The sequence below is a fragment of the Anser brachyrhynchus genome (assembly GCF_964034855.1).
Source record: "Anser brachyrhynchus genome assembly, chromosome: W".
Classification (NCBI taxonomy): domain Eukaryota; kingdom Metazoa; phylum Chordata; class Aves; order Anseriformes; family Anatidae; genus Anser; species Anser brachyrhynchus.
In genome coordinates, this window is record NC_137704.1 from 25,229,273 (window position 1) to 25,241,871 (window position 12,599).

Sequence of the window (12,599 nt, forward strand, 5' to 3'; positions counted from 1 at the left end):
CGTGCACAATTAAATCTGTGCAAGACGAGGTCTCGCGGACTAGCTTTGGGACTCCGGTGTTCCGCAAGTCATCCAACAGCTGTCAGAATACACACGAGGCACTATGAACTCTTCGCTCTCCAGCCAGAGTAAAACAGATTCAAGGATTTAAGAGGGAAAAGGAAGGTAAGTCACCGAGCGCCTTTTGTCTAAACACACACGAAAAAAAAAAGGTTTCGCAAATATTTGCAGCTTGAACGGTGTTTTAATAAAAGTTTGCCGAAACTCTTCTACAAAGTTTTTTTTTTTTTATTTTAAATAACGCCTGCACGTCGTTCACGTCGTCATAATAATTACGCTGCAGAGAGCATAGAGTGTTTTTGTATTAAAGCGTCAAACGCTCTGATTCAGATCTTGTCAAAGAAAGCAGAGCGGGGAAAAGAAATTAAAAAATATATTTCTTGCATTCAGTTAAATATTTTGAGCGTCACAGGGGAGAAAGGGTCAAACTCGAATCAGTTACAAACACGCCTGGAAAAGGCTTTTAAAGGCAATCGGGAGTGAGCTAAAATGGCACAGTTAAGCGATCTTCTTGGGAGTTAGACATCAATTTTCTTCTCAAAGGGTGAATTTTTGCTAGTTTCTCGTAAGGCCTTGACAGAACGTCCCGTATCCTTTCTCGGTAGGCTCGCTCTTCTGCTAGACCCAATTCGTATTCTTGCTTCTTCTCTTCTTCCTCAGCATCACGGGCCTGTTGCTGATAGGCAATTTGAGCCCTGAGTTGCCCTTGGTATTCTTTTGCTTCCTTCGCTTTTCTGGAAACGACACGTAAATAGCTTGTTTACGAAGCGTGGGTTAAAAAAAACATAAAAGCGTAACTTTTTAAATCTGTTATCATTCAACCTCAGACCACAGGAAGGTTCAAAACCCTTCTTAGGAGTCGAGAGTGACTTGTGCTACTACGAGCAAACCATACGTTGTTCAGAGCACGAATTCTGTTGCGTATTACAGAGCAGACCACAAAATTAGTGCTTACCAAAAAAAAACCACAAGAGCGAGAACCCCCCCTTGCCATCAGCACGCCTCCCCTGCCCCTCGCAGCGGCAGCAAGAGGCCGGAGAACGCGTCGGGTTTCAGTCCTCCCCTAGCTCGGGCTCACCGCTGAAGCGGCCTCACGCCCAGTTTCCACTCCCTCGTTGCGAAGGTAACAACGGGTTCCTGCCAGCGGGCGAGGCAGGGCGCAGGCTCTTGTCCGGCGTTGTGCTAACGCTGTAGGAAACGGCCGTCCTAGAAATCGCTGAATCCAAGAAATCGTTGTTCCACCCTACCTTGAGATTCACACATCACTTTCACCGTCCTCCGGAGCAGCACTGGAAGCCCACCTACGTGCTCGGGAGTCACAAAGACTCGCCCGGACTCTTGAAAACCCGATAGTTTAATCAAAGTACGTGCGACACAGCGGAACCACTCAGTGCCCTCTTTGCTAAGCGAAGCAGATTCAAAGCGAAGACCCGAACGTTTGCTCGCAGAGGGCGAGATATCTGCCACATCCAGGAGACGGTTATCAATAAATTTATCAGGGAACGCAAGCGACGCTAGCTCCGGAAGGAGTTACTCAGTCACGTCCCACGAACGGGTGTGGAGAAAGGGCAGAAGCACAAAAGGGAAACGGAGTGAGAGAAATAAGGCCCTTTGTCCCGGGTTTCGCACGACACCCAGAGGAGCGTTTCGGCTACTGCGATTAAAAAATATTCTCTCACCCCGAGGAACTGCAAGGTAAGGGGAACCCCGTGCAGCTGGGTTACGGGGTCCGGTGTTTCGGTGGCTGACGCCGCGACTGTTCAAGGGAGGTGCGTGGGTGGGGTTTAGCAATAACTTGAAGACACTCGTTCTCCTCGGTAAGTAACGACGTAACCTTTCATTAAGCCTTCCTCCCCGCACCTCAGCCACTCCTAACGACAGCTCGGAATACGAGGGGAGGCGTTTGATAAACACAATTAACAACGCAGTTTGGAACCGATGGGCTGCACCACGGCAGAGCCTCTGTGAAGGGAAAAAAGCCTACCCGGTGCTCCTACACGGCTACTTAAAAACGAGAATTCTCCAGCTCACAGACTTAAAAAGGTTGATCTGCAATGCAACGAACCAACGGCATAAAGAAAAATACCTTGCCCATTTTTCTTCCTCTACGCGTTTGAGTTCTGCGATGGCTTCGGCTAGTAACTTCTTCTCTTGAGCAAGTTCTTCCTGCTCCTTTGCGTTCCTCTGCACTGGAAAAACACACAAATACTTTTAGAAGATAAAGGCACTGCTGAGCTCGAGGGGAAAAGGAGACTGCATGCGAGCCAAGCAGCCTAAATAGCAAGCCTGAGCTTTGTTGTTTCTGAGGAGGCACCCAAACAACGGGAAGCGTATTCTCAGCTTATTTGCTTTTGTCCCGTCTTGATAGCAAAGATTTAACACAACTTCGAGATAATAATAGTAATAAGAACTGCTTCCTCACGCAATCCTTGCTTCGTTCTGGTGACAGCAATGGGAAACGAGCGTAAGGACTGCCTGGAGGAGGAAAGTTTCAGAAGGAGATTCAGGGACAGCAGCGCTGTTGTCCACTCATCCATGCAGCCCGTGCATACCGGGCTAGACGGTCTTCCCAAAAGCAGCGTGCCTTTGCCAAGCCTCACGTTCCCGCAGTAGGTTTGGTGCACAGACAGCTATTATTACTTACTCTTCTCCTCAATCTGTAGCTGTCTCGTATGCAAGACCTCTTTCAGCAGCTGCTCTCTGGCCTCCTTTTCTAACCGCATTTGCTCGGCCTTCTTGGCCCAAACCTTCGCCCTCTCTTCCTCGAGGAACTTGTCCGCTTCTTTTTCTCGCTGTTTTTCCTCCTCCAGCTGTTGAGCCAGGTGTGCCCGGTAAGCCTGTTGCTCCTTGAACAGCTCCTGCTGCAAGCACACAAACATTTGCAGGTTTGAGTAAAAGGGTTCAAAGATGTGTTTCAAAAAAGGCGAAGAGAAGTGGGGGTTTGTGGCCAATGTGGCAAGCAGGAGCCTCGAGCTGCGTTCCAAGCCCTGTCACCAGACGAGCTGCGCAGAACGCGTTTCCCAGGCAATCGACAAAGCCTGGACAAGAGCGTAAGGGAAGAAGAAAAACAGAGCGATCCCTCTTAACAGCTCAGATGCCCGCACCACAGAAATTTCGCAAATATTTTCCACGGCTGACACTCACCGCCATTAGGAGCCACGTAAACGCAGTAACAAATAAACACCGTCTCTTCTGATTTTGTGCCAAGGTCTAACTGGCTGAAGATTACAGAGAACGTTTATAAAACTTTCCCAACCCACACTGTCTTCCAAACACCTTGAGCAGAGTGAAGAACACAGCTCCCTGCTCTGTTATCAAGCTACCTTGGGATCCGTTTTCGCCTTGAAGTTGGACAATCGACTTGTTCTAAATTCAAAAACTGACAGATACATCCACGGTTTCATAGCCTGTCCGAGACATTCCACGGGAAACATTGCACCTACACATCTAGCTAGTAATAAAACATTTAAAACTGTTTCTTAGTAGTCTAATAAACCAGAACACGTCAAATATTTACTCTCCTCTGCAATTACAAGTATTTAATAAATCAGGTCCGTGAGACAGACAAACAAAAAAGCTTCCCTAATCTCCACTGCGTCCATGCAGTGTAAGGACTAAAAACCTCATGTGGTTTATACCGAAAGAAATCAGCTTGGAGGGGCGGGAATCCAGGGTTTTCTATAAACCCCCAGTTTTCATCTAGACTGGTAGCTTTGCTGATCGCAAGACGGGATTCAAAGTCCCTGCTGCGATTTTAACAGATAATGGGTTTCTTTAGAGAAGCAGAGTGCTGGCAGGAAGAGAGGCACCAGGCTACGCGACAAAAGAATCGACCACAGAAAAAGGTCTCGCGTCTGATCTCATTTATACTGTGCAGCTCCACAAAGAGCAACAAAATTAGTCCAGGTGAGGTGTTGTCCCAAAACTTCCGAATTAAAACCTGCAGCCCTTACTTTTCTTTTCATTTTCTCCCCAGGGTCTTCCTCAGGTTTCCAAGGAGATTTTTCTAAGGTTTTCATCTCAAGGGCAAGCTCGCCTTCTTTTTCTTCATTAAGCCGCTTCCTCTTGTCCTCTGCTGCGCCGAGCAACATATCCCTGCATTCCTTCTGCTTCTGTAATTTCTCCATTTGAAGTTTTTCATTTTCTAGTTTAAGCAGCTGCTGTTGCTCTTCCTACGAAAGGAAAAACAGCCCGCTTGCAAAATCGTTCCGTAACTTCAAACAAAGCGACGGCTAGGATTAGTTTATTTGGACCACCGAAGAGCAAAGATAAATATTAAAAAACATTATTGTTTCTAAAAATAGAGAATTTTGGAGTGAGTGTTATCCATTAAAGTCGTTCAAGTACGAACGTTTTACCATACCCTTCCTTAGAATTCAGGATTTTCTCTTTAATTATCACAGGAATGCCTGACATCCAGACTCCAAATACTTCAGGCAGACAGACAGACACCTCTTCAGAGAAACCGGTGTCTTTGCAGCACGTATGATCTCCATCCAACTCTTTAAACACAGCCACAGCCACTAACCAGTAACAGAACCGCGTGTTCCTCCCCGTTTCTGCATGTGTTATCTGTTTATGTTATCACAAAGCACCCGCTCTGACTCTCGAAGCATTTCGAAGCCGAAGCTACGCTGCTATCTGCCCGACCAGCCCAATTTACTTTCAGAAGCCAGAAAAACAGCTGTGAAACTCAGTATGTCTTATTTGAGGCACCGAATAAGGAACCCAACGGGGAAGCTGTAGGAAAGTAGCTAAGGGTGGGACCCTCTGAAGGGTCCTTTTTGACCCTATTTGTTTTTTTTTCCAGAAATTAAACCACTTCACCACAAATTTCTGTTCTTGATGGAGCTCAGAACAGCTGTCTTCAGGGGAAGCTACGAAGCCTCCTATTCGAATTTCTTTTCCTATTTCTATTTCCTCTATTTTTATTATTTTTTTTTTCTGAAAAGGCCAGTTAAGTAGAAGTGTTTTTTATTTTGGGAGGGCTGGCAGCGCCTTAAAAATCGTTACAGGAAAAGAATTTTCTTCTGCATCGTTTTAAACGAGTGCAACATTGCAGTCTAGCTTGGAATAAGAACTCGACTTGGAATAAGACTCGGCTTACAGCCAGGATTTTTAGAGCTTCGGATTCATTATTGTCATTATTTTTAAAAAATCTTGTCATTATTTTTTAAAAAGCAGTGGAATATTTATCTTGCCCGTATCAGCTTTCAGTGCCCTGCACGACCATCCAGTTGCTACACATATAGAGCTGCAAAATGAAGACGAAGTTTGAGCCAAATCACAAAGCCAACACTGAATAATGCTCCACTGAAGTCAGCTCAACTATATCAGGTCCAGAACGGGAAGAGACAAGGACAAAAGAGGACAAAACACCAGAACAGTTGGACCGAGTGAGCCAAATTCCTCCCACGATGTGGCACCCCTAAATAGGAGACAGCTTTTAGACGCCGCTTGCCGAGTTCTATCTGTTAAAGAGTGGACTTTCAAAATAAAATAAAATAAAAAAGATGGAAGGGTGGAAAGACAGAATGTAGATTCCAAAATAGAGTCGGCTGGGGAGCAAGCGGTAGGGGTGTTTCATACACACGTCTCCTCGTGTACGTGTCAGGGCCCCGAGCGCACCACCAGGCTCTGCAACCTCCCCCCCGCAGAGGTTTGGCTCCCAGCGCTCACAGCGCTGTCGGATCAGAGCGCTGGGGAGGAGCAGTGAGAGAAGGGGCTGAGAACAGTCACCCGGGAGCTGCAGGTAGGCTTCGCGCTCGCTCCCGGTGCCCGATCTGCGATTTGGGCTGTTGGACGACCCTGCAAACTGGCAGCCGGCCTGCTCCGCTCCCCGTGTTCAGGCACCGGGCTCCCGTACCGTGCGTTACAGCTGGGACGCCAGAATCCATCCCCCAGGAAACCGGGATTCGGAATGCGTCTGGCAAAAAAAAAAAAGCTTACCACCGTTTCCGTTTCCCACAAAGGCTTTTGGAAGCTTTGAATGCTAAAATCCATTACGTGCTAAGTTTCAAAGGACGTTTTTCCCTCTGTAAACAGGAACGCGTTTGCCACGGCTCTGGAAAAGAGGCTTAGCATAATAGGAGAGTCTCGGATCCTAACGGAATCAGCGAAGATACAAATGAGGTACGGATTCATCCACGCATCTAGTAAGCCTAACGTTAGAAGGGACTTTCAAAGAACACTGAATTGAGGATGATACGGAAATTACCAGCAGTCGAGCCTCTTCTTCCTTCAGCCGCTTCGCCTCCTCTTTGTGAGCACTGAGCACTGCTACCTGGGCGCCGAGGACGTCCAGGATTTCCCGATTCCGTTCGGACAATTTCTGCATATCCGCCGCCTCTCGCCTTTCCTTAGCCAGCCCGTCTTCCTTCCAAAGCTCTGCAAACATCTGCTCCTCCTCCTCCTGCTGTTTTTTCAGTTCCTCCTTCAGAGTTAGCTGGGCCAGCCGGTCCGCACACAATTCCTTCTGATGCTCCTTCAGCCACCGCACGCGGAGCTCATCGCATTGTTCTCTGAACGGCAAAATAAAGGTTAAAAAAGGAAAAGGTGGGTCGGGGGGATCAAATTAACAAGCAAATTTGGCGATCCATGACGGATGGAGGGCTCCGGCTCATGACTACATGGACGACTGCAGCTCAGGATGCTGATTCCTGCACCTGGTCTGGCACCGATTCCTTCTGAGTCATAAGGAACGACTGAAAACCTGATTTCATGGAGATTTTGACGTTAATGACTTGAAAAGCAGGTCCTGTATTGGCATTTGTCTAAAAAACCCACACACGCACAATATATATGCATATACCCACCGTCTATTCCTTTATATATACAATGCATGTGCATATACAGAGTCAGAACATGAATTATGTGGGATTTTTTATATACACACGCATATTTTTAACCTATAAACCACCCTTGTTCAAACACTCAGGTTGCTCGTCATTCAAATGAAGACCTAGACTAGGTTTACTAGTCGCTTAAAAGCTCAAGTCCCAATCTGAAAACCATTTAAGAGCAGAAATTTAGGTTACACTGCTAAACAAGAACCACTAGAATTTTATGAGATTTGAAGTTTTGTGGCATATTTCATAGAAGTTGCAAGATTTCTTTGATGTTCTTTTATGTTTTCTTTTTGATATTTCTTTGTTTTCCTTCTTTTAAAATTTCTTTTAAAATTTCTTTTAAAATTTCTTTTAAAATTTCTTTTAAAATTTCTTTTAAAATTTCTTTTAAAATTTCTTTTAAAATTTCTTTTAAAATTTCTTTTAAAATTTCTTTTAAAATTTCTTTTAAAATTTCTTTTAAAATTTCTTTTAAAATTTCTTTTAAAATTTCTTTTAAAATTTCTTTTAAAATTTCTTTTAAAATTTCTTTTAAAATTTCTTTTAAAATTTCTTTTAAAATTTCTTTTAAAATTTCTTTTAAAATTTCTTTTAAAATTTCTTTTAAAATTTCTTTTAAAATTTCTTTTAAAATTTCTTTTAAAATTTCTTTTAAAATTTCTTTTAAAATTTCTTTTAAAATTTCTTTTAAAATTTCTTTTAAAATTTCTTTTAAAATTTCTTTTAAAATTTCTTTTAAAATTTCTTTTAAAATTTCTTTTAAAATTTCTTTTAAAATTTCTTTTAAAATTTCTTTTAAAATTTCTTTAAACAACCAAACAAAATGGAACCCGAACAAACATTTTAAACCTGTTTTAAAACCAGGACGTGGACTTTCACACGCTCAGAATGTGAAACGAGCTGAAAATGGTAAGAGGTCTACAAGCAGTAAAGGGTCTCTGAGCCCTAAGGGTGTGTGACAGACACGCGGCCGTGCTGTAAAGCTGGAGGATAGCTCACGATTTCCTGCTGAATGAAACCACCTTCTGCAGATCACCGCAACGCTATTTTCCAAATTCACAGCAGACATCGCAAGAAATCATCGAATGCACCGGGAGGGGGCCAAATACCGGGGGTTCGCACCTACACGGAGGCTACAGAAACAAATCTGACCTCCCCTGAGGTCAGCTGTTACGTCTTCTTTATTTCTAAATCCGACCTTTGCTCGTTTGCTTTATATTCCCCGGCCTCAGCGGGATTATTTCGACAGGGAAATTGGAAAGGAATAATTTCTTCTTTACTTGACACGGCTCCTCCACCACCTCCCACTCACCTCCCACTCACGAGCACGGCTCCTAGGCTCACGGACACGTGCTTGAGGCAACCACCAAGGTGTAATAATTACACGGTGGCTACCAAGATCTTCCAAAAGCTTTGCCAATAACGCTCCGTGGTAAGCCAGCCCGATAACAATTACTTGTGGCTTATAAACTGCAAAATTCTCACTTGGCTTGATATTCAGGAGGCATTTCTGACCTTTTAACCTTGACCTAGAAGAGACGGCTGTAATCTGTCAAGTCCCCCTTCACCAGCGTCTAATCTCTAAAATGAAACCTCCCACAGTCAGCATTTTTCTTACGTTTTTAACCCTGGGATCGTTCTTCCGACTCCCAGGTAGACGTGAATGGTGATTACGGACTACTGGACTAATCGGTACTCACGAAAAACACGTTTCTCAAATGTTCTGAGAAAAACGTACCGTAATTAAGATTGGGAATCTTACGCCGTTTGAAAGACCTGTGTTACCTTAACGCAACGGCTTCAAAGTTCTCCCAGCAGTGAAAGAATAAAGAATTACTTCTTCTTCTCCATGTTTATTACTTCTTCTTCTCCACGTTTATGAACTAATCTGAATTTAACTGAGTTCTCGGAGAAGAGGAGAAGTTCCATAAAAGCTTGGCACGGTTTGAATTTTAATATAAATTCATTTTTGCTTGATTTCATCAAAATAAATTCCTTCTGAGCGGCTTTTCGAGCGACGTATAAACATCTGCTCTCCCAGACGGCTGCTTTTCTTCCTTGCTTTGCTACCCTAAGCTTCTTAACGTTCAAATTGTGCCTGCGCGGAGCCGCTTCCCGAAGACGGAAAGCGCGTTTATTCCCCGCCCCTCCCGGCTATTTCTTCGTTTTACGGCTGCCGCGTCCAGTCGCTGCGATAGCAACGTCCTCTGCGCGAACGCTCCTGATGTTACCGCAAGAAAAAGGAGGCGATTGAGGTTTTATGCCAGTTTTAAGACGTTGCAGGTTGTTTTTTTCTTAAAGACACCGATGAGTGGCAGACAAAAGACTGCTCAAGCCCCCGGTGAAACACTCCAAGCCTTTCCCACCGGGTTCAACGTTCGGTTTCGCAGAGGGAAAGGGCAGGATTGCATTAACATCATTTTCATCCCTTCCTCAGGGAACCAGATTGCCAAGAGCTGAACGAGCCAGGTGTGATGCCAAGGCCTCGGGACCTGAGGAGCACCTGCAAACCTTAACGGCTTCCAAGGTCGCTGCCAAACTTGGCATCCAGGAAGGCTGGGCAGGGGATTTCAGGTTGCGCTACAACTTCAGCTTGCCGGTGTCCTTGAGAAGGGGGCAATAAATAAAAACAGCCACCTTGGGCAATCCCAACTGCTGAAGGACTTTCCATACGTGAGCTTAATAAGCGTGATTTAGGCCAAATAAACCCTCCATGATTTGGCGGGGGGCGGGAGCATGGGGATGCCCACACAGGACAAGGATTTCTGCACTTCGTCACCTTCTTGTTACGTTGCTGTTTAGTATTTCCTCCCCCAAACTCTATTTTATATCGTTCCGGACCTACCTGAACTGCTGCTCCCGTTTTTCAGCCACCAGCTGCTGCCTTTCTTTCTCCCTCTCCTCTCTCAATAATTTTGCTCGCTCCCTCATTTTCGCTTGCTTCTCCAGCAGAGTTTCTTCAGACGATTCCATCTCAGCGAAGTACTTATTTTCCTCTGCCTCCAGAAGCTCGCGAAGCCTGAAACGAAGGAAACGCTTCAATAAAAACCAGAACGACTTATCTGTTGAACGATTAAGTAACGGACTGCACTCTTCCCCTCACAATTTATGCATCCCTGTAAAGGTGGCAGGGGGATCTTTGGCAGCTCGGCACCAAGCCTGGTGAAATTTAACACTGGGGAGGCAAAGTCCTGCACCTGGGGGCACGCTGGGGCTTACTGGGGGTGATGAACGAGCTGAACAGAAACCAGCGAACACAGAGACGATGAAGGGAACGGACGGGTTTTTGTTTCAGGGGAGGCTGAGGGAGCTGGGAGCGTTCAGCCCGGAGAGAAGAAGGCCCCAGGGGGAGCTCATCAACTGTGTACGAATCTCCCACAAAAAAGAGGGAGGCTCTTCGGAGTGCCCAGTGGCAGGACAAGAGAAAATAAAACGTGAAATTCCACCTGTCCACAAAGGAACAGGTTTTTCTCGTGCCGGTGGCCACACGCAGACCAGGCTGCCCAGAAATTCTGTGGACGCTCCGTGTCTGGAGATACCCAAAACGCAACAGGACGCGGCACTGAGCAGCCTGCGCTAGGTGGCCCTGCTGAGCAGGGCCACAAGATCTCAGCGGGTTCCTTCCAGTTCACAGCCGCAAAGCTGCTTACTATAAAAAGAACAACTGAGAAAACGTTTGTTTGTTTTTTTTCTAAGGTCAGCACAGCCCGATTCTGTTGTGGTTCCGGCTTTTAGCTTTTTGTTGTTGTGAATTGTACTGGTAACAAGGGCCCAAAAGCTCCTCTTTGCTCTGCGTTGCTGCCTGCCTGACAAATAAGCACGCCCACGCTTTCCAGTCGAAGGAATAACGAAGGCCATGCCGTAATGCCAGGGGGGAGGCACAGAGCCGAGCTCTACTGAGTGTTTTTCCCCCATAATTGCTCCTCTAAGCACGCGGTGAAGTGGAAAATAGCAGGGCAGACATTCGTTTTAGCTCCTTGCTTGCTACCTCTCTCTCCTGTCATCAGTCCCTGCCTGATACTCCTGCATCGCCGCCTCAACCTTTCTCCACACAGCTCCGTGCAGCCATTTCTGCTCGTTGCGTTGCTGCCACTCGTGGACGCTGCGACACTGCCTGTAGAGCTTTAGGAGAGCGGCGTATTCCAGGAGCTCCTGTTCTTTCTCTCTGCGGGCCAAGGCAAAATTTTCACGTCTTCGTTCTTTAGGGGGCTTGGCTCTCTGCAACAGAAAGAATGTCTGATGAAATTACAAATATTCTTTTTTTTAATCGAGTTGGGGACCGAGTCCATAAGGGTTTATGGTAACCAGGGGTAACACAGAGACCAAAACACAGAATCACAGAATCATCTGGGTTGAAAGAGACCTCCAAGATCACCAAGTCCAACCTCTGACCTAACACTAACAAGTCCTCCACTAAACCATATCAACATCTAAACATCTCTTAAAGACCTCCAGGGATGGTGACTCAACCACTTCCCTGGGCAGCCCATTCCAACGCCTAACAACCCTTTCAGTAAAGAAGTTCTTCCTAATATCCAACCTAAACCTCCCCCGGCGCAGCTTTAGCCCATTCCCCCTCGTCCTGTCACCAGGCACGTGGGAGAACAGACCAACCCCTACCTCGCTACAGCCTCCTTTAAGGTACCTATAGAGAGCGATGAGGTCGCCCCTGAGCCTCCTCTTCTCCAGGCTGAACAATCCCAGCTCCCTCAGCTGCTCCTCTTAAGACTTGTTCTCCAGACCCCTCACCAGCTTTGTCGCCCTTCTCTGGACTCTCTCAAGCACCTCCATGTCCTTCTTGTAGTGAGGGGCCCAAAACTGAACACAGTACTCGAGGTGCGGCCTCACCAGAGCCGAGTACAGGGGGACAATCACTCCCCTAGCCCTGCTGGCCGCACTGTTTCTGATACAAGCCAGGATGCTGTTGGCCTTCTAGGCCACCTGAGCACACTGCTGGCTCACATTCAGCTGAAAACCGCCACAAGAGCAGCACGAAAGGCCTGGAGGAGCTACAACTTGCCTGTTTATCCACCTCATACCTTAAATCTCAACCTGTCCACCTCAGCGGGACCACCCTGACGGCCTTAACCCCAGCCCCGACCCGGCCACACGCCCTCAGCCCGGGCTTGGCCTCACCGCCTGCTGGCCCCGCGGCCAGCCCCACGCCAAGAGGGGCCCGCTTAGGGTCTCCAGCCCCCGGTGGCGGCTCCCGGCCGCTCACCAGCGCCACGGAGTGCGGGCCGGGCCCCAGCACCTCCCGCCGCCACCCCGGGCCCCTCCGCGCCGTCATGGCGGCCGCCGCCTCTGCCGTTGCCATGGCGAAGCGGAAGTGACCTCACGACGCAAGGGACGCTCAGAGCGGGCGGGAGCCCGGCCGGGGGGAGGGGGCCGCGCATGCGCAATGCGCCCGCGCCGCCTGAGGGGGCACAAAATGGCGGCCGGGGGTGGGGGCGTTGTCCTGTCGTCACGTCGCGATACCGCCACAACGCGTCGCGGGTTGGGGCTGCTGGGCGGGAATGCGGCTCCCCGCGCCCTCCCGCGGCTCCTGAGAGGGGTTGGGGCTGGTGCGCGGCTCCCAGCAGCGCCTCAGGAGCTGCGGTCGCTTCAGGTTCGTTGCCCACAGTGAGTTCGCTTGGAAGCCGCGGGGCAGAGACAGCGCCAAGAGCTTCGTTTCCCTTCGGATAATCAGGA

The 12,599-nt window shown here is 47.5% G+C and overlaps 1 protein-coding gene across 4 annotated transcripts; it reads right to left on the reverse strand.

Moving 5' to 3' along the window:
• Window positions 1-227: 227 nt before the first annotated feature.
• Window positions 228-12,253, reverse strand: CFAP53 (cilia and flagella associated protein 53). 4 transcript variants are annotated; one of them, XM_080572482.1, is made up of 8 exons: window positions 12,130-12,253; window positions 10,897-11,126; window positions 9,754-9,927; window positions 6,278-6,581; window positions 4,014-4,232; window positions 2,705-2,918; window positions 2,147-2,249; window positions 228-794 (listed from the first exon to the last, which is right to left on the reverse strand). In XM_080572482.1, the coding sequence occupies exons 1-8, from the start codon at window positions 12,223-12,225 to the stop codon at window positions 545-547; spliced, it is 1,590 nt and encodes a 529-aa protein (XP_080428608.1). In that variant the 5' UTR covers window positions 12,226-12,253; the 3' UTR covers window positions 228-544. The 4 variants fall into 4 exon arrangements, with proteins under 4 accessions (XP_080428608.1, XP_080428607.1, XP_080428609.1 ...); XM_080572481.1 differs by having other exon boundaries at window positions 2,705-2,921; XM_080572483.1 differs by having other exon boundaries at window positions 2,705-2,921; window positions 12,045-12,184.
• Window positions 12,254-12,599: the final 346 nt, after the last annotated feature.

Excerpts from the sequence above, each read along its gene's own strand:
- CFAP53 (XM_080572481.1), bottom strand. The coding sequence starts at position 12,225 with ATGGCAACGGCAGAGGCGGCGGCCGCCATGACGGCGCGGAGGGGCCCG. Across the intron at positions 4,233-6,277 it reads AAGAAGAGGCTCGACTGCTG|GAAGAGCAACAGCAGCTGCT; the intron begins GTAATTTCCGTA and ends TTCCTTTCGTAG. Across the intron at positions 795-2,146 it reads GAGGAAGAAAAATGGGCAAG|AAAAGCGAAGGAAGCAAAAG; the intron begins GTATTTTTCTTT and ends TGTCGTTTCCAG.